Source organism: Dermacentor silvarum, chromosome 2 (genome assembly GCF_013339745.2).
Source record: "Dermacentor silvarum isolate Dsil-2018 chromosome 2, BIME_Dsil_1.4, whole genome shotgun sequence".
Classification (NCBI taxonomy): domain Eukaryota; kingdom Metazoa; phylum Arthropoda; class Arachnida; order Ixodida; family Ixodidae; genus Dermacentor; species Dermacentor silvarum.
Genome location: NC_051155.1, coordinates 104,456,657 through 104,477,666, shown reverse-complemented (window position 1 = coordinate 104,477,666; position 21,010 = coordinate 104,456,657). Strand labels below are relative to the sequence as shown.

Here is a 21,010-nt window from a genome sequence, read left to right as displayed (position 1 = left end):
GACGGCAGAAAACTAGGTGGAGTTGTGATAACGTGCAGCGCATGCTGGCGCCGAGGCTATCTAATTGTGTGACGTCACACCTGCCTATAAAAGGGCATGCGCTTTGTGAATAAACGCGTTCTTGCTTTGTGGCCTAGGTCATATGCAACTGGCGACGAGGATGGGATCAACCCCGTAGGCAAATGCGGCGAATGAACCGGACGGCAGAATAGTAGGTGCATTTTGGCGACTGAAGAAGCCTTCCTATCAAGTACGTGCTCTCGGAGCACGACACCGCAGCTTGCAACGAGCGGAGAACGGGGAACGACATCGAACGCTTCAGGCAACAGGTCCTGCGGACGCGGGGCAGACCGGCAAGGAGCAACGTAGCACAACCAGTCTGCAACAACGACCACAACAGGAACAGCACAGAGGTGACTCTACGGTTCCTATTGACGGACAGAAATGTCGCGCTTAGGCAAAATCGCTGAGTTTGATCCTAAGTTACAGAATTTTGAATCTTACTTAGAACGATTTGAACTGTTTGTGCAAGCGAATGACATAAAGGAGGAAAAAAAGCTACCGGTGTTCTTGACGGTGATAGGAGCTGAAGCTTATGAAGTCTTGAAGAACATTGTAGTGCCAGCTTCCCCAAGCGAGACAACTTACGTTGAAGCCAAGCGTTTGCTAAAAGAGCATTACAGTCCAAGAAGCTCGGTGATAGCGGAACGCTGTAGATTTAATAAGCGGACGCAGCACGAAGGTGAAAGCGTAGAGAATTTCATAGTCGAGTTAAAACACTTGGCTAGAAAATGCAACTATGGCGACTTCCTACAGGATGCTCTCCGCGACAGGCTCGTGGCAGGGGTACGGAACGAGGAAATCCAGCGCGCTTTGTTCGCGGAAGAGAAGTTGACCTTTGAAAGCGCCTGCAAGATTGCCTTGGACCGAGAAATGGCGGCAAGAGAGGCAGCGCTTATGAAAGGAAGGGACAAGGACGAGTCGTTAAATGCAATTAGGAGCCATTCGAAGAAATTGACTAAAAAGGCGCAAATGAGCCCCGTTCCCAAGAAAGAGCGATGTGATAGATGCGGCAGAGGGCATTCTTCAAGCGTATGCTGGTACAAAAACTTTGTGTGCCGTAACTGCTCAAAAGTAGGACACTTGGAAAAAATGTGCACAGCAGCACAGTCAAAGAGAACAAATGCAGTAGAATGTTCTGATGAGGAGTCCGAGCACGAAGTGTACTATTTTGTAAATATGACACACTCGTCTTTTGATGTCAACATTCAGGTAGAAGGTAAACCGCTTAACATGCTAATTGATACGGGAGCGGCTGTGAGTGTAGTACCAGAGCATGTGTACAATTCACATTTTGCCCATATCACATGTCAGCCCACCAGAGTGAAACTTCGCACATACACAGGAGAACAAATGGTACTTAAAGGGCAGTGTGAAGTATCGGTAGTGTACAAAGATCAGAACATGATGCTACCAGTAGTAGTAGTTAAAGATAACGGACGGAAACTACCAGCATTACTTGGGCGGAACTGGCTTGAACGTCTTAAGCTAGACTGGGGCGAGGTTGGCCAGGTAACTGCAGAGGACAGAGTTGTTTCATTGCAGAAAAGGTACCCTGCAGTGTTTTCTCAGACACTAGGCACCGTGAAAAATTTTGATGCAAAAATAGCCCTGAATGCAAACGCTGTGCCAGTATTTTGTCGTGCCAGGTCTGTTCCATTTGCACTTAAAGAGAAAGTGGAAAAACAACTCCATGATATGGTGGAAACGGGCATGCTACGACAGGTACCACATAGCGACTGGGCAACCCCGCTTGTGGTGGTGCCAAAGAAAGACGGCAGTCTTAGGCTCTGCGGAGACTACAAAGTTACAATTAATCCAGTGTTAAAAATAGACCATTACCCGCTACCCAGGCCAGAAGACCTGTACTCAACAATTGCAGGCGGTAAAGTGTTCTGTGTTCTTGACCTGTCCGCAGCGTATCAACAGGTACCACTGAATCCAGAGTCACGACCACTTTCGACTGTGAAGCACCAGTATGGGTTTGTTCCAGTTTCAGCGCCTTCCATATGGTGTGGCTAGTGCACCCGCAATATTTCAGTCCATGATGGACGAAGTACTGAGAGACATTCCGCATGTAGGGTGCTATTTCGATGATGTGATCGTGGCAGGATCTGACACAGTCACCTGTCAAAAGACGCTGGAGCGGGTCCTTGAAAGGCTACGTGAGTATAACATCACGTTGAACGCCGACAAATGCCGTTTCTTTCAAGAATCGGTGACTTACTTGGGTCACACAGTAACTGCTGAAGGGATTTATCCCACGGAAGCGAAAATCAGGGCGATTGTTGATGCACCTGAGCCCACCAACGTCACGGAACTAAAGGCATATTTGGGTATGCTAAATTTTTGCTCAAAATTCCTGAGGAACTGTGCAACCGTCGCTGAGCCACTATATCAGCTTTTAAAGAAAGATAAAAAGTGGTCGTGGACGAAGGAATGCAGCGATGCATTCGCAGATACAAAAAAACTGCTTGTTAGCAGCAAAGTCCTCACGTTCTACGACGTTGACAAACCGATAGGAGTGCTTTGTGACGCGTCATCCTACGGACTAGGCGCAGTAATATTTCATGAAACTGCTGACGGAGAAGAAAGGCCTATCGCGTTTGCATCGAGAACCCTCAGTGCGGCGGAAAAAAAGTACGCACAGTGTGAACGGGAAGCGTTGGCCTTGATATTTGGACTTAAAAAGTTTCACCGTTATCTGTATGGGCGGAACTTTACGATATACACTGACCACCAGCCACTACTTGGCATCTTGGGAGAAGAAAAGCCCACACCAGCGTTAGCGGCAGCCCGCATGCAGCGTTGGGCAATGACCTTTGCCGCCTACAGCTACCGCCTTAAGTACCGTAAGGGAAAGAACATGGATGTGGCTGACGCCTTGTCCAGATTGCCTCAAGTAGTGCAGGCTGAAGAAGAATCGGCCGAATGTTTGTCAGTGTTTCAGTGTCTTCCATTGAGAGCCGACGAAATTGCAAAAGCGTCCAGACGATGTTTGACATTAAGTCGCGTAGCTGACTTTACTCTCAATGGTTGGCCTAGTTGCTGCTCAGAAGAACTCAAGGCGTATTACGTACGCCGAGATGAATTATCACTGGAGCAGGGCTGCGTAACGTGGGGAGTCCGGGTTGCCATCCCTGAAGTGCTAAGGTATCGCGTGCTCGACCTGTTACACGACGAACATCCTGGGGCAAGTCGCATGAAAATGCTGGCCCGCAGTTTTGTTTGGTGGCCTGGAATTGACAAAGCCATAGAAGAGTACGTAAAGAAATGCACAATATGCCAGGCAGTACAACCCGCAGCCCAGCCTGTACCACTTCATCCATGGAGCTATCCTACTAGATGCTGGTCACGCGTGCATGTAGATTTTGCTCAAACGAGTGCAAATGTGTTTCTTGTTCTTGTTGACTCATTTTCGAAGTGGGTCGAGGTATGGCCTATGTCGTCCACGTCCACTGCAAAGACAATTGAAAGGCTTCGAAGCGCTTTTGCAGCTTACGGGTTCCCGGAAACACTGGTAAGCGATAATGGGCCGCAATTTACTGCAGCCGAGTTTGCAGACTTCATGGCCACCAACGGCGTGAGACACATCCGCACTCCTCCTTATCATGCAGCTTCAAACGGCGCAGCCGAACGAACTGTGCAGACTGTAAAACGCGCTCTGATAAGGCAAGTCCTGGAAAGCAAATCGTCAGGTGCACGTGATTCGTTCCAGGAATGTATCGACAGTTTTTTGATGGCATACCGCAACACACCCAGTAGTGTGACAGGAAAGACACCAGCTGAGCTATTTCTCAAGCGACAGCCACGCACAAAACTTTCCTTGTTGAAACCCGACTTTTCGAGAGCAATGCTCACCAAGCAGCAGGAACTTAAAGAACAGCGAGACAGGCGTCGCGGGAGTGATGAAGTTAGGAAATTTGCAGGTGCAAGTTGGAATCAGCTAGCGCAAGACAGGGTTAATTGGAGATCGCAGGGAGATGCCTTCGTCCTGACATAAATATAGGCTGATGATGATGATGTCAGTGATGTGCTTGATTCAGACGCGAGAATAGATTAATAGAAATCTTTCAAAATGGCCACCGTTGTCCCCGCAAAACCCCTCCCGAAAGTAATTTTTGGGTATACGGCTGACCCCGACTGACACTGTGCGTGCTATGGTCGGTATATTCAGGCTCTGGTTCTGGCGTGGCATAAACAAAGTCATCTTATAAACGCGGTAGCGCTAAGGGCCCCGTGTCACAGAAAATTCGGCGTCGGCGGCGGAGGCATTGCCCGGCCATGAAAAGCATCCCGAACCACCCCGACCGCGCAGTCCCTCCGCGCAAGGCGTTAATGGAGAAAAAATGAATTTCTCAATGGCCGTATAAAATCGTAAAGTACGACTTAACCACAACCTGGGGGGGGGGGGGGGGGGCATTCTGTACGTATCCACATAGTGGACTGTCCAATTCGGCTGTCGCGATTGGCTCCAGAAGCACGAGCGCGAAGGAGACTGGCTGGCTCCTTCGATCGTATTGGGTTACGAGGAAACTCAAACACAAACCCCTTTTCCAGCATTTCTAGCATGCAACAGCGGCGCGCCCGGGTATGTTACTTGCTAAAACACCATCCAGATGGCGCTCGCGTCTCCGGCAGGTCAAACTGGGACTTAGCCTGCCTAGTGCGTTTTGGACACACGCGCCTCGGGGCAACATCAAACAATCAATAAAGTAATAAAAAAGGTCCTAGGGTCTTCACATTTAGATATAAGACGGCTTATATTGCCCCTGGAAAAATGTCTTTCCAGCAATGCATTTGTGTTTAAAAGTGAAGCAGACTTTAAGGGGATCGGTGTAAGCTTGGTCTTTGTAAGCTCGCTTTCCCACGCTGTGTGTTGCAGTTAAGCCTACCCATAAAGCAAAATGCGGTGAGAACGGGGCCCGATAACGCTATCGCGTTGCACTTAAGCTTAAGTAGGCTAAGCTTAAGCGTCTTCAACTTTTTTCTGAGCATGGGGGAGAAAGCTGCCCAGCTTTCACCATTCTTATCGCGAACAGCCAAAGAAAAGTGCAAGCACTAAATTGGTGATGTAATGTCCGAAAGAAATCACTCAGGAAAAAGTTACTAACCATTGCAAACTTGTTCATTAAACATGGGAGCCCATGCATCAGACACAGAATTAATAAATAAATAAAACGCAGGGAACTCAAGGTAAATGCTTAACCTCACCTCCTCCTCCGCTGATGAAATTAACCTACTTGGAGCTAATACAATAACTGGAACGCGCAGATAACTGATTATGTGACAATCTTTATTTTCCGTGGATCTTCACTGGTAAAGCAAGGCTCAATTGATATCCATCAATCCCCATCGACAGTGCTATCCTTCCTGAAATCGGTGTTGGCGTAGAGTCGGCCATCTCGCCTGTGGATGCCGGTCATAACGTTAGCCATGATTTCCTTGACTTTGATCTTGTGACCTTTTTTCTTTAATTGGCTCACGTATACCTGAAAAAAAGAAACAAAAGCCGAAATATCCATAAACCAATCGTCTTGCAGCTTAGGTCACTAGCCCAATAATGTACCCGCAAAAAGATATATATATATATATATATATATATATATATATATATATATATATTGTAGACACGGGCGCTGAGCGTTCAGCGCTGCTTCGGCGGCACGCGCCTGCCACTCTCCATCCCTGGACTCAGGCACCCTTGCGATGCTTAGGGGGAAACGTACAGCCAGCAGGCACCATTGAACTGCGGCTACACACAACCGCTGGTACAAAGCATCTACGCGACGTGCCCGTCTTCGACGACTTGCCGGCCGACATCATTCTTGGCGCGGACTACATCCTTTCTAACGACGTGCAACTGAACATTGAGGGCGGTAAAGTCCTGCGCGCCTCCGACTGAGTCACAGAGAGGTGAGACTTCCGGCAGGAAGACCCTTTCTAGCGTTATCGAGCAACATCGCGCCCTGTTTGCCGACAACAATGCATAACTTCCCGGTACGGACTTGCTTGAGCACCGCATTCCGACAGACAGTCATCCACCTATATGCGTACCAATGCGACGGTATGCTGAACGCGAATGGTCTGTCATTGCCGAACAAGTGAGTGAGATGGTGGCTGCTGGCGTTATTAGACCGTCGTGCAGTCCTTGGGCCGCACCTATTGTCCTTGTTCGCAAGAAAAACGGCACTTTGCGGTTGTGTGTTGATTATAGAGAACTCAACAAGCATACCATACCGGACTCCTACCCACTGCCCCGCATTCACGATGCCATTGACACAGTACGGAATGCAAGATTCTTTTCGTCGTTAGACCTGCGGGCTGGGTAATGGCAAATCAATGTCGCTGAAGAAGACAAATTTAAAACCGCGTTCCGCACGCCATCAGGCCTTTACGAGTTCAACCGTATGCCCTTCGGCTTACGGACAGCTCCCAGCACGTTCCAGCGTGCTATGAACACCGTGCTGGGTTCGCTTAAGGATCACGGCTGTGTTGTGTACCTCGATGACATCTTAGTTGTGGGCACAGCGGAAGAAGAACATCTTCGCAACCTAGACGAAGTTCTTGAGAGGCTCTACAACGCTGGATTCCGACTAAACCGTGAGAAATGCCAATTTTGACTTACGGCCATCTCGTATCTGGGTTACTCCATCTATGAGAAAGGCGTACAGCCTCTCCCTGAAAGGATATCAGCCGTTACATACTTCCCCACTCCGACGTGCATTAAGCAGCTGCAGTCGTTTTTGGGCATCCCGTCTTATCTGCGAAAGTTTGTTGCCAACTTCGCTTCGACAGCTGCTCCCCTTAATGACCTGCTCAAGAAAGATACGCAGTTTAATGGGGCCAATCACAGGAATGGGCGTTCCAATCGCTCAAACATCAGCTGACGGACTGCCCTGTACTGAGTCACTTCAATGAAGACTGGACCACAGAGGTGCACACAGACGCCAGCCAGGCTGGACTCGGAGGAGTACTTGTGCAGCGCGACCCAGATGGTGCTGAGCATGTTGTCGCCTATGCCAGCCGAAAACTTTCAGATGCTGAAAGTCACTACCACTCCAACGAGCTGGAATGCCTAGCTGTTGTGTGGAGCGTTGACGACAAATTTAGGCACTATCTGCTTGGTCGGAATTTCAAGGTGGTAACAGATAATGCTGCAATTTCATGGATGTTCTCAAAGCAACACCTGAAGCATAAATTCGCACGCTGGATAATACGACTACATGAGTATGACTGCAGCGTCCGACATCGCGCCGGTACTCTAAACCAAGTGGCTGACGCATTGTCGCGAAATCATAGTGGGGACGACTCATCTAGAATGAAGGAAGCCTGGATATTATTTTCACAGCAAGACGTAGCCGAGGTCCAACGCCAAGACACTGACGTGGCGGCTATCATAGCTTCACTTGCGGACGCACAGAACAGCAACAAATTTGTCGTGCGTGACGCAACTCTCTATCGTCGTCTATGGAAGAATAAGTGGCAAGTTGAAGAACACCTTCTAGTCATCCCTGCTTCGTTGCGGCCTGGTATTCTCCACGCCATCCACGATACACCTGAAGGCGGACACATAGGTCAGCGAGCGACACTAAAAAAAGTACAGGAGCGCTTCGGGTGGCCCAAAATGAGTAAGAGTGTTCGTGATTACGTCGCTAGCTGCGAAATATGCCAACGACACAAGCGGCTTCCAGGGTGCCAGCCTGGGCTACTCACACGCATTCCACCTCCTGCTACCATATTTCACACAGTTGGCATCGACCATGTTGGCCCCCTACCAACGACAGCGGCTGGCAATCGCTACATCCTCATTGCTGTTGACCATCTATCCAAAGTTGTGGAGGCGGCCGCCGTGCCTTCTCTGGCACCCAGCTACGTGACAATATTTTTGAGAGACCGACTTGAACTGAAGCATGGTCTTCCGAACAAACTAATATCGGATCGCGCACCCACCTTCCGCAGCTCCTACCTACGCCATGCAAGAGTTGAGCACCACTATGCCTCAGCGTACCATCCGCAAGCAAACGGCCTGACGGAGAGAGCTAATCAGACAATTCAAGCACGTTTGGCTCCCTACTGCAGAAATAGTAAGCCGGGATAAGCAGATTGGGACGAACATCTCCAGGCTGCTGCTTACTCAATGAACACTTGACTACAGAACTCAGCTGGGACATCGCCGTACGAAATAGTCTATGGCCAGCTACCCCGCCTTAACGCGCTCAATTTGAATACCCCGATCAGATTTGGACGCCCCGTCGCGCGACAGATATTAGAGACTTTTAGTATTGCGGAAAATGCTTGCGTTAGCGTTAGCGTGTTACGCACGCTAAATCTTTGCGGAACGCTGTTCGATGGAGTTTTAGTATAGCGTAAGACAACGATGCGGCGCTAAGCGCAAAACCATCTAGCTGCGAGTAGTCAAAGCAGCAAACTGAGCAGCTCGACAACCAAACTAGCCATGTGGATCCACGCCAAGCCTTGAAACGAGCCTGCATGTCAAGCGCTCGGGCCGAGGGTGCCACCATGTTTGCAACGCTAAAAACTTAGCGAGCGTTTAGCGTCTCCGCTATATTTGAAAAATAGCGGACGCACGCTACCCGCAAAACTGAAATAGCGTTCTGAGCATGCGCAGACTGACACCGCTATTTTATTGCGTTTAGCGTGGTGCCATTTCCGCAATACTAAAACTGTCTATTATGCCGCAATATTCGAGAAGAAGCTCGCAAGAGTGCCGCGAGAGCACAAGACGTTCAAAAGCGTCATTACGATCGTCGCCATCGCCCCGCGCCGCAGTACCAGATAGGAGATGAGGTGTGGGTCCAACGAGGTAGTCGACCACTGGGCAAGAAGCTGTGCGCGAAATTTGAGGGTCCCTTTGTGATCACAGAACGACTGGAGAAGAACACTTGGCGTGTTCGCACTCTGGATCAACAGGGAACCTTGGACAAGAGAAGAAAGAACAATTTTGCCGTCCACGTGGCTCGTCTCAACAAGAGGGTCCACCGACAAATCTGATGTGGTTTTGCGCTGAGTTTCAAAAATGCAGTGTGGCCGAGTGTAATAAAGTAGAAGCACAAGCCCGGTAACAAGGGACAAAAGTGTAAAAAGAAGAGGATGTTAATAGAGCAGCCGGCCCAGTGAACAGGTGCTGTGTCTCTGTCTCCTGTTCGTTCCTTTAATATATATATATATATATATATATATATATATATATATAAACGTAAAGTTGTAATTTTCTTCGAGAATTGTCTTATCAAAGCTATTTAGACAGTCAAGTGCTAGTTTTTTTAATCACTACTTACTCATCATCCCCTTGTTCCAGGGTGCTCTCTCGGAAACATAATGTGACAATATAAGGTCACGCAGATTACACAGTGACGGGAAAAAAAGATTCGGCCATAATCATCTTACGATTCTTATCGCGTTAATGCGATTAGCATTCTCACAATGTAACGACACAGCGTATTGCTCAAAACACCTTTTTCTAGAATCTGTAGTGGTCATTTTGAGATTTCTGTTGCTTCAGTTATGTGCGGGGTCGGCCCACTTTGCTCTGACACTCGCTAGCCAGGGTCGGTTATGATCACGAAGGCATGACGACAGCGGCATGACGATCGTGAATTGATGACGACGGTATATAACGACGGTACAACGAGCTGGGCAGGGCATGTAATGCGTAGGATGGATAACCGGTGGACCGACCATTCGAGTCCCACAATGGATACCAATAGAAGGGAAGCGCACTCGAGGACGGCAGAAAACTCGGTGGGTATGATGAAGTTGGGAAATCTGCGGGCGCAAGTTGGAATCAGCTAGCGCAAGACAGGGATAATTGGAGGTCGCAGGGAGAGGCCTTCGTGCTGCAGTTGTGCCAGTCCGATGACCCCATCAGCCTAAACCAGTGAATATTTCAGTATTTAACAAACTTTAGAAGCACAAAAAACTATGTAGATCAGTTTCTAATATCTTTACATTTGGCTAAACCTTATTCGTTGTACTAACTAGACCACTGCACGGGCCCGTGTTCGGGCTGGGTGTGCAATTGTTGAGTCGGGCCCGGGCTGGGCTCGGAGATTCGGGCTAGAGTGGGGCCCGGATTAGGCCCGGACATGCTATTTGCCACTCCACAAAACTGAAGACTATAAAACCTGCTGCCCTATGCCAATTTTACGTCAGTGGTGTCTGTCGGTTTATGGGGAAGTCGAGGCAGGCAGGCTAAGACACAGCAACTGGACGCTGCGCAGATTAGTGTACATTTATTTATTTATTTCATCATTCATCATTAGTACAGAAGGAGGTCCCGGAGTTACAAGAATTGTCAAGGGGACCTCCTATTAGTAATTTAACAATGTAGTAATTAATGCATTATGGCAACTTAGCAGCAACAGACATCAGAATACACGAGGTTAATGAAGCAAATAATCAAATACAAGAAAGGGTGCTTACAATAATTGAAGTTAAAATACAAGGAAATGAAATACATACAGCGTATGAATAAATAAATATGTAGTAATTGACAAGTTATGGAAACATAGGAATGATACATATTAAATGACACGAGGTTTATGTAACAGATAATTAGAAACAAATATATGCTTACAATACGCAAAGTACAAGTGTTGTGTAGACTATGCTACAAAAAAATAGCGGCGCTCTTCGGCCACGGAGAAAACGGTACCAGCGACCAACCGCGCCCACTGCACGCCCCACTTTTTTTAATGCGATCAGCATTGTTTGCCTACTTCAGGCACCCATCCATCCATCCATCCATCCATCCATCCATCCATCCATCCATCCATCCATCCATCCATCCATCCATCCATCCATCCATCCGTCCGTCCGTCCATCCATCCATCCGTCCGTCCGTCCGTCCGTCCGTCCGTCCGTCCATGTGCACGCAGTTGTTGTCTACTAACTAGAGCCACTACGTACGTCCTCGGGGTCATAATAGTTACATCTCGCTATGCAGCGATGATCATCCCGTTCTAGTCATGTCGATGTCGTTCTCGTCATCATAGTCATCGTTATGCATTTGTTGTCATACCATGGTAATACGATTATATGAAATGTCATCCAATTATCAATCCGTCGTCGTCATACCGCATTCATCGTTCCATCAACATAATTTCTCCTTCCTTCCGTTGTAATTGTGATATCGCCAGTCAATCGTGATTATGTCACCGTCGTCATGGCATTGCAATTGCGTCGTGGTTATTTATCGTGATCAGTGCAGAATCAACCCATCGTCGTCACTGCATTCGCCTCGGCGTACGGTCCTCGTCCATACCGTCGTGAGATAACCTTGGCGAGCAATGGTCATAACGAAGCGGGCCAATCACGGAGACCGTGTATGTTGCATATAGCCGAAGCACTTGAAAATCTCAGGATGATCACTACAGATTCTAAATAAAGGTGTCTTAGTCAATACGGCGTATCGCGACATGACCGCTACATTGTGTCAATGCTAATCACATTAACTTCGATAGTCATCTTGAGATGGCTTCTGCCGGAATTCCTTCGTCTTCGCGACACTAAAAGCTCTGGTCAGCACTGTTCCCAGGTTATTCAGACCTCGAATTCCTAGTGGTGGTCGTGCTCAGGCGTGAGACGGACGACCCGACGCTCGATGGAGGTAGCGCTGAGAGTTTGACAACGGCCCCGCCTATCGACAAGGGGAAGCGCATTGGGGTGGTTGGGAGTGGCGGCGAAAGGCAAACTTCAACAGTTGCTATAGTATTACAGAGTTGAATCAAAATGGCGGAGAGTTAGAAAGATATTTCCGTTGCAATCGCGCTAAGAAGAACGGAAACTATTTGATGGGTGCGAGACTCGCCGCAAAAAAAAAAAAAGAAGAAAAAGAAAATCACCGACGATTACGGTATTCCCTAATGTGAAATTTGAGCGCAGCTCTATACGTGTTTTTATTTCCCGATGTATTGGCTGCCGCGGGCAATCTGCATCGTTGCAAACGAGCGAAGTGTGGCGCGAGTGCCTCGCATAATCTGGAGATCGCGACAGCCAGTGCTGTGTGTGACACGTGGGCACAATTCACAGCAGCCGCCGCCGACAGACCTCTCAGAGGACGCGCGCGCTACTCTGGCCATCTGGCCATACCTACTTCGCCATACCCTCCTCCGCTTTCCGCCTCAAGGTTCCGCTGCACCATCCTCTTCGCTTTTCTCGCGTCTTTCGTAAGGCCGCGGCGCTTCGCGTTCGCTCTTTCATCGTTCGCTTGTTCGTTCGGTTACGCCGCCGAACAACGCCGACGCGCGCCGCACGAACGGGCGCCTGAAAGCTGCGCTCTAAAATTCACTAGACCGTCGTCAGGTGTCCAAGCTATCTTCGTGTAACAACTACATGAGGAATCAATTAGAGGAGTTTCGGTACAGCTGGTTCCATTTTTTTTCAAGGGCAGAAGGCGCGCCTAGAGGCAGAGTCGTGTGCTATATTTTGTTGCTGCACAAAAATATGTAGATTTTCGACAGCGGTCCCTGATGGGCCGCTTTTCATTGCCTGCGCGTGATCATTTTAATGGAAAAACAAAAATTAAATGATTTTTTTCAACAAGCTCTTAGAGTACATCGATAAAGTGGTAGCAAATAAATTCTGGAAAGTTCATTTACAATTTCTTGTGTTAAGGCATAGTGCCACTCGCTACTGGTTTATTTTTCTTCATAATTTGTTCAAGCGAGTTGAATATTGTGCCGCAGTTCATGGCACAGTTAGTACAACTAATTAAATTTATAACTTTCAAGCGTCCATTGTTCTTAGATAAATACTTTAAGCCTAGGAGAATGCTGCAAAATTTCTGAACATTGGTGAGAGGGATGCGAAAAAGAAAACGGAACGTAGAAACTTTTATTGTTTCAGTGACTTTTTCTATTGAATGCTATGTTCACACGTTAAGTGGCTCAAGCCTCGCGTTTGCAACCTTGTATATGTTCTTCTAGCACTAGGTGGGTTCCCCGCGAATTTACGTGAACAAATAAGCTAATCCTATTCCAATCTGACGAAAAAAAAACAACGTTGCCTACGTTGTACATGCACGGTGCTGGAACAAAAGTATACAAAGGCCAAACTTGCATATATTCCGAAACAAGGATGCCTAAGTTGTCGACTAAAAAACTGATGTTATTTTAATGAAGCCCAACCAAGCAATAAAAATGGCATGCGGATCACCAATTTATATTTAATGAAAAAAGCTTCTAGTGGCCGTGCGTCATGGTATTCCTGAAAGCCAATAGACCAGCTTATTTCAGTTTACATTCGCGCCAAATGTATTGGCTCGAATTCCATCATGCACCTCGCAAGATTATATGAGATTCAAAAGTGAGATGAAATGGCTGGCTCTGTGTGCGGGAGTGTTCACGTATGCCTTCTGTATGGTATATTGCCGTACAACTATTGAGCATATGTAGTACGGGCGTTCATATCACACTTTAAAGCACGAGTATGGTGATCAACTGACGTAATTTTCTATATCTTCCTCTCTAAATGTAAACAGGCGTTGTGCCACTCCAGGTTTCTGTTGCCATCCTGATTCCTCCCTCGTTTCCTGACTGCCTGTTTATACTCCTTATTCCTCGTGTGCTACTCCATTTGTCAGCCGCCTCTTATGACTTTGGATTTCCAGACCAGCTGACAATGACGGAACAGGGTAAGTGCCCCTTGTTATCCTTTGCACATGTAGCGATGCTTGCAGATAGCCACTACAAGTACCTGAAGGAACACTTTCCACCCGGACCACACGCGCCGTACATAAGACATTTGAGTGGGGCGCAAACATCAGATATTCTTCCATCAGTTTGTGACACACCAGTGGACACCACACACTTCATCATCAATGTAGGCGCTAACAACCTCAACACACACAACGCCACGGAAACGATCGAGTCAATGAACGACGTAATACGTACGCACCATACGAACAGCCCGCCCAAACGCACACATAACCGTGACAACGGTTTCTCCCCGCTTACAAAACAAACACCGACCGCTAATCCACCAAACTAACAGGCTCATGAAACACAATGAGGAAATCAACAAACTCAACTCGTTAATCTTTAACTTAGAACACGTCCACAAGAACGTCGACACAATGCACCACGCAGAAATACACGAAACACCGCATGAACACCTAGCTTGGGATGGCTTCCATCTAAACCGCAGAGGAATACAGCTAGCTTCCCAACGCATCAAATCCTTTATTAAGGAAAAATACAGAAAAACACTCTAAATCTATTCCAGAAACCACATCCACCGGCTCTACCGACAGTGCCACCCCGCACAACACGACTGCAACGGTCACCTCGGGCACACAGACAACTCATTGTGAAACGAGCCACCACGCACACACTATTCCAAAGACGAAATCAACGGCAGTGCAAACAGACACAACTGTTACAGACAACACAAAATCCATAACCGAAGCATTCACACAGACACCCACACGCTCGCCTGCACACGCAAAGACTCAAACAGAAACAGAGGTGGAACTAAGTGAGGCATGCGGAAACAAACCTGCCAAACGAAAACAAACCACACGCAGATCTACCCGCCAAAAGGCAAATAAATGACAGCAATTGCAAGTTAATAACCATTCTCAGCCACGCAGTACAGAATTTCTGCAGGCTAGAAAACTTACCACAAAACGTGCGAGTTACACTTTCCATCTGAAAACGTACACAGACTGCACACAGAACAATATAATCCCCAAAGGACTAACCCTGAAGGCTATACCAGCTCTAGGAACACTCCAACCACATCATCGTGCAAACTGGCAGACAACATTAAACAATGCCTCCTTCTCACTTTTGAATACACTCATGGAACACTGCGAAGAACATCTGGAAAGGTTTAGCCATAGACTTCAGAACATAGCTCTGACACTGGATGAGACGAAAGTTTAAGAACAGTACCACGAAGCACAGTCTCGAAAACTGGTTCAAAAACAGAGGAAGAAAGCGAACTTCAATCAGAAAACAAACTTCCAGGCAAACAGCTACCTCACGCCAACAAAAGGGAGCTCGAATCTACAAATGTCAGACGTGGCTAAAGTCTCCCCAAAATTAAATCAGTCTAATGTTGTAGACATGTCAAAAACATTAAGTAGGGAAGAAATAGGCGTACTTAGAAAGGGCCTAAACTTTTGTTCCACGAAGAACACAATAAATGAATTTGAGCTTCACAAGGATCTTTCGGAATTTTCCCAACGAACGCGGATAAGACATTTTTTCGCCGACAACAACGCACCAGACACCGGGACGACCCCACTTAGAGCACAATCTACTTAGACTCCTGAACCAGAACAAGCCGTAGAACTAGACCTATACCTTAAAACTGTCACTAAAGAAATTATAAGCCAATGCAAGACAGCTAAGCGACCTGAAAACATAACTTTATCAGAGAGTCGTATCATTTCAAATCTTAGTTGCCGGAACGACATTGTCATTAAGGAAGCAGATAAGGGTGGAAGTATAGTTATTTGGCCGATAGATAAGTACAAGCACGAGGCTTACAGACAGCTAAACAACCCTGAACATTACCGTAAGCTAGACAACGATCCGACATTACCATACACACTGAAAATCACCAACAGGCTGAAATCACTTTTGGGTGATGAATTGATAACACCGTCAGAATTCAAATTTCTTAAACCAACCAACAAAGCTGCAGGACGCTTCTACCTCCTTCCGAAAATTCATAAAATTCCACCCACTGAACTACACACCGCTAATACTCCAGAGCGTCCGATAGTATCGAACAACAACACCCCGACAGAAAGCCTCTCCACATTTCGTAACCACTTCCTTGGTGACTTTCCGAAAACACTTGCGTCAATTGTGCAAGATACCCCCCCCCCCCCCCCCCACCTACTCAGAATTATAGAGGACATTAATACAAAAGGTGCAATACCGCAAAACATAATTCTCGCAACACTAGACGTCACGACCCTGTACACCAACATTCCAATCCCTGATGGTTTAAACTCAATAAAAGAAACGCTGTCCAAACACAATGCACAACACTCTATTGAAGTATACTTGTCTCTTCTTGAATTAGTTCTGACATATAATTACTTTGAATTTGTGGAAAATTACTACCTACAAATACATGGGACAAATACATGGACATGGTATGGGCACACCTTTTGCACCAACCTACGCGAACATATTTGTGGGTACTCTAGAAACGGATTTCCTGTCTCGTAGCATCCACAAGCCCCAACACATACGTACCTACGATACATAGACGACATATTCATAATATGGGGACATGGTCAGGACAGTTTAGATAAATTTGTAACTTTCCTAAATTCTTTTCACACAACAATGAAATTCACATCGGAATCTTCAAATGAGCGCATAAACTTTCTGGACACAACAATATATATTGATAATGGGACACTAAAGACAACGCTGTATAGAAAACCTTTTGATAAACAACACTACCTAGAATATACAAGCCACCATCCCAGACATCGCAAACAAGGTATCTTTAAAGGCCAAGCCACACGACTTCGTCGCATTTGCGTTGAAAACCATGACTACGTAGACAGACTCGACCACCTTAAGGAAACCCTATCAAGCAGGAACTACCCGAACACTGCCCTTCAGAAAGCCTACACCGATGCAACCAAGCTTGATCGAGCCGAGGTCCCCAAACCCCGCCCTAAGATCACAAGGACAACAACGCCTCTTCTTACTACTAAATTCTCAAACGCACTCCACCAACGTGAACATCCTTAGTAAATACTACCCAATTCTTACCAGCAACCAGAAATTTATTAAGATCTTTCCCGACCCGCCCAGAGTAGCCTACAGACAGAACAGTAATTTCAAGGACATTCTTGTACACGCCAAACTAAGGGCAAAGACGAAGCCAACATCCGGTCCCTGTGGCCGCTCCAGGTGTTCCACATGGAAACATATTCAATCTACTACTACAGTGAAAAGTACAGCGTCAGATTACATTCACAAGGTAACTTCGAATTTCACTTGCACGTCAAGCAACGTAGTCTACTGTCTAGAATGTGCCGCTTGTAACAAGCAATACATAGGTGAGACTGGACAAGAAATGCACACGAGACTCAACGGCCATCGCGCAGATACAAAACACAATTTACCTAAAGCAGTAGCCAGCCACTTCAATGAGCGCGGCCACATATTTGATGAAGCAAGACTCTATATACTACAAATTTTCGTTCACCTCGCGAGAGAAAATATACAGAATCATACCTCATACACAAGTTTAAATGCCTGCACCCGACGGGGATCAATTTATCACGTGGCAACTTAGAATCGCTAAAAGCAGTAACATAAACCTTAAATTGTTATACCATTAACAAAGGCACAAAACAAGTGAAACCTCCAGCTAATCTCGATGCTCAACCTCACCTATTCTTCCATTTTCAGTTCTTCTCTGCATAACCCCTACCATTCAATTTATTATCCTCTCCCATGCTTTTACGCATAGATCAACCATACCAGAGCTTTTCCAGGTACACCTGTCCCCTCAGTGTTTCTATTTCAAATTATATTTTTTTCCGCTGTCACCCTCCTATGCCGTTTCTTTTTTTTCCTGCGTCCTTTTCCTTTTAAAGATCCACACCGACACGTTCCAAAGTCCCAGACGCCAGGATACCTTTTTCGGCGCCTCGACCACACAGAGTCCCGCCACTTCTGTAACGACGCCTACGGCGAACTACTGAGGCTAACGTCCCTTGACAGACCGAGATGCTCCCTGTTAACCACAACCCCCCCCCCCTCCCCCTTTCCAGACGCTGTGTCGCCATCTTAACACCTTCAAAATTACCCGAAGCATTGATGCTACGCTACTCAAGTCATGCTTTCAACTCGTATTGTTGTTACTTGCACACTGACCGGCTGACCGGCTCTTCAGGGACCCCAAACGCACGCCGCCCACGACACCTCGGAACGCTCACTCGCCTCTCGTTCCCCCAACCTCCTCTTATGTCTTTTTTTATTATTTTTTGCCGCTTTCTCGGTCTCCCGCTCTTGTCCCCTCGTCTTAGAAACCGCGCCTAGACAGTCAAGCGCCAGCGGTCATTTTCTCTTCAGTCTCTCCGTTTACAACCAGCCACAGCCGACATCGACGTGACGTCACTCCACTAAGCCTTTAAAACTAACCCGCCGAGGATGACGAGGCCGCCTTTGACGAATATAGGTCCTCCTATCGAAACGTTGGAGGCACCTTATCCCTGTTTATACTCCTTATTCCTCGTGTGCTACTCCATTTGTCAGTCACCGCTTTTGATTTTGGATGCCCATTGTATATGTGTGTTTTCATATCAAATATTCGAATAGTAATCTGTGCCTTTTGGGCTAGCAATGAAATGAAAATTTTATTTCTCTCACAGTTAAAGTACCCAGCAAGAGTGGACGCAGGTCCAAAAGCTGCTTTGATGAAGCTTGAAGACAGCCCGGCGACCTAATTTCGTCTGATCAAGGGCTAATGGGTCGAACGGAACCGGGCTGGGCCGGGCTCGGGCCGGGCCCGAGCCTGAAAAACCGGCCCGTGCAGTGCTCTAGTAATAAGCACAGAGTCTTGGTTGAGTCTAGAAATATCTCATATTGAGGCATTTCCTCTTGGGTAAACGTGCTACAGAAAAGATCGGAATGCACATGGTGGTGGTGGTGTAGTCTAGTAAAAAGCGATATTTTGTCATCCAGAATTGATGTTGATGCTGACGTATGTGAAGCTGTACTTTGGTTATTGTTACTTTGTTACAACTGGTACTTTCGAACCAAAAGTTGTTAACCGTATGCAGCTTTTATCGACCATTCTGTAAGCGCGATGTTACAGCTTGCAAGTACTACAGATGCAGTGCAGTCAGAATTTATAGTTATTGGGGGTGATCTTCATTTACCCGGTGTTCAGTGGACTCAAGAGAGCACTGTTAACTTTACTTCAGAGAGTTCGGGCCAGGAACTGATGAAATTACTGGCCTGCATGACATGCATCTAAAAGTAGTGCAGCAAATGCGCGGAAACCATATTTTAGATTTGGCTTTAACAAACCAAGCTAATTATGCGACTTCTACGCAGGTTATTCCAGGTATCAGTGATCATGATTGAAAAGCAGATAACCCGTGACCCAGTTGGCATTGAAAAGGCTCATTGAAAAGCGGCTAATACCCAGTGTCACATGCTCAGTTACACAAGTTGGTGCACTGGTTTGTTTTGAACACGGATCCCTCAGCACAGCGGCTCGATGTCCTACCCGTTATGCCAGGGGTTCCCAAATTTTCTGGCTTTGGGGAACCTGCCCTGCATTCCCAGAGTGCCGAATCTGCATGGGCTATCGAAAATATATATACAGTTTCCCACGTGGGCTTATCCTTCTAAGCCCAGTCGCAAAAGCAGTAAGGTTTACTTTTCTGTAATTTGTCATCCCTTTATTAACTCGCCCAAGTTCACACAATGTTGTCATCACTTCGCAGAACTTCGACCCAAGTTTCCCACGTGGGCTTATCCTTCAAAGCCCAGTCGCAAAATCAGTAAGGTTTACTTTTCTGTAATTTGTCATCACTTTTTTAACTCACCCAAGTTCACACCATGTTGTCATCACTTCGCAGAATTTTTTATCATCACCACCTACCACACTGCATTCATGGTCCTATCTTGAATAAATGTATATTTTAGGCACTTTTACAGCCATATCACAACCACAATCCATGTCCCATTGACGACTCATTACCATGACCTTGACACTCTTTGTCCAAAACTGGCCCTTGCGCCAATAATATACAATCATCCTCATTATGTCTAGTTTTGTTCACTTCAAAAGTGCGAGCCCACAAAGGCGCGTCAAGACAAAACCGCCATGGCATCTCTGTCCGTTCAGGGTGCTAGCTTTTTTTTTTCGAGCGAGATGCAAATGTACGCTCTTTTGATCATAATTGGTTGATTATATGATCAAAAGAGCGCTGAAACCAAGGTAATGGTACCTGTCCCAGGTTTGCTTCTCTCTTTATAGATCACCCGCGATAATGCGCTTTATATGACACACACTATTATTAGTTCGATAGTGAGCCCACCTTGGGAAAATGTTCTTCCACCTCCAGGTCGGTTGGCAGCAATTGGTGGTGAACTCTTGGTTCATCGATGGCTTGCTTGATGGTCTTTCCTTGCCAAAGAGTGCGCATCGTCACCTATTAAGCATAGAAATAAAACTAATTTGCACGTAGTGATGTCTATTGCTTAATAATTTTTTTCGTACAGGTCATCTGCTTTTACAGATATAATAATCTGATTGGGTCATACTAAAACACATCGAAAACATATGTGTTCATATTTGATAATTAGATAAGTGGCGTATGAAAAATGGAATGAAATGATGGGGTTTACGTGCCAGAAACTACCTGATCATATATGAGGCACGCTGTAGTGGGAGACTCCGAAATAATTTCGACCTCCTGGGTTTCTTTCACGTGCACCTAAATCTGAGTACATGGGTGTTTCCGCATTTCGCCCCCATCGAAATGTGGCCGCCGTGACCGGGATTCGATCCCGCGACCCCGTGCTTAGCAGCCCAACACCATAACCGCTAAGCAACCACGGCGGGTCAATGTAGCTTTGCGTTTCTGCTTGTCCTTGTCTCAGTCGCGCTGCGTTTTTATCCAAATCATTTCACAGCTGCCCAGGGACACAATTGAGTGTCAGGGGGATATAAGAAAGACGTCTTTCTTTAGCGTTCAAAACCGACCTACTTAAGTGCACGATTACAGAGCCGTATATCACGTGTCTTATTCCTCCAACGTGATGTCCCGCTCCTACCAAAAGAAGGGGTGCAATTAGCACATCTTGTTTACGAATTACAGTTTTCAAAGCTTCTCCAACGTACTCGAAGAAAGAGCTGTGTTATTGTAGCCGACCGTCTGATTTATATTTAGAGCAGTTAATCTATTAATGTGACGGAGTAAAAAAGT

At 46.6% G+C, this 21,010-nt stretch overlaps 1 protein-coding gene across 1 annotated transcript in view; it reads right to left on the bottom strand.

Annotated features, from left to right (window-relative positions):
- Window positions 1-5,356: 5,356 nt before the first annotated feature.
- The window catches only part of LOC119441058 (scoloptoxin SSD14), a 77,795-nt gene continuing 62,141 nt past the window's right edge, over window positions 5,357-21,010 (bottom strand). The window contains exons 9-10 of the mRNA XM_037705779.2: window positions 20,120-20,233; window positions 5,357-5,552 (exon numbers count right to left, since the gene is read on the bottom strand). Coding sequence (XP_037561707.2) covers window positions 5,406-5,552; window positions 20,120-20,233 — 261 coding nt within the window. The 3' untranslated portion in view covers window positions 5,357-5,405. The remainder of the gene's footprint in view (window positions 5,553-20,119; window positions 20,234-21,010) is intronic.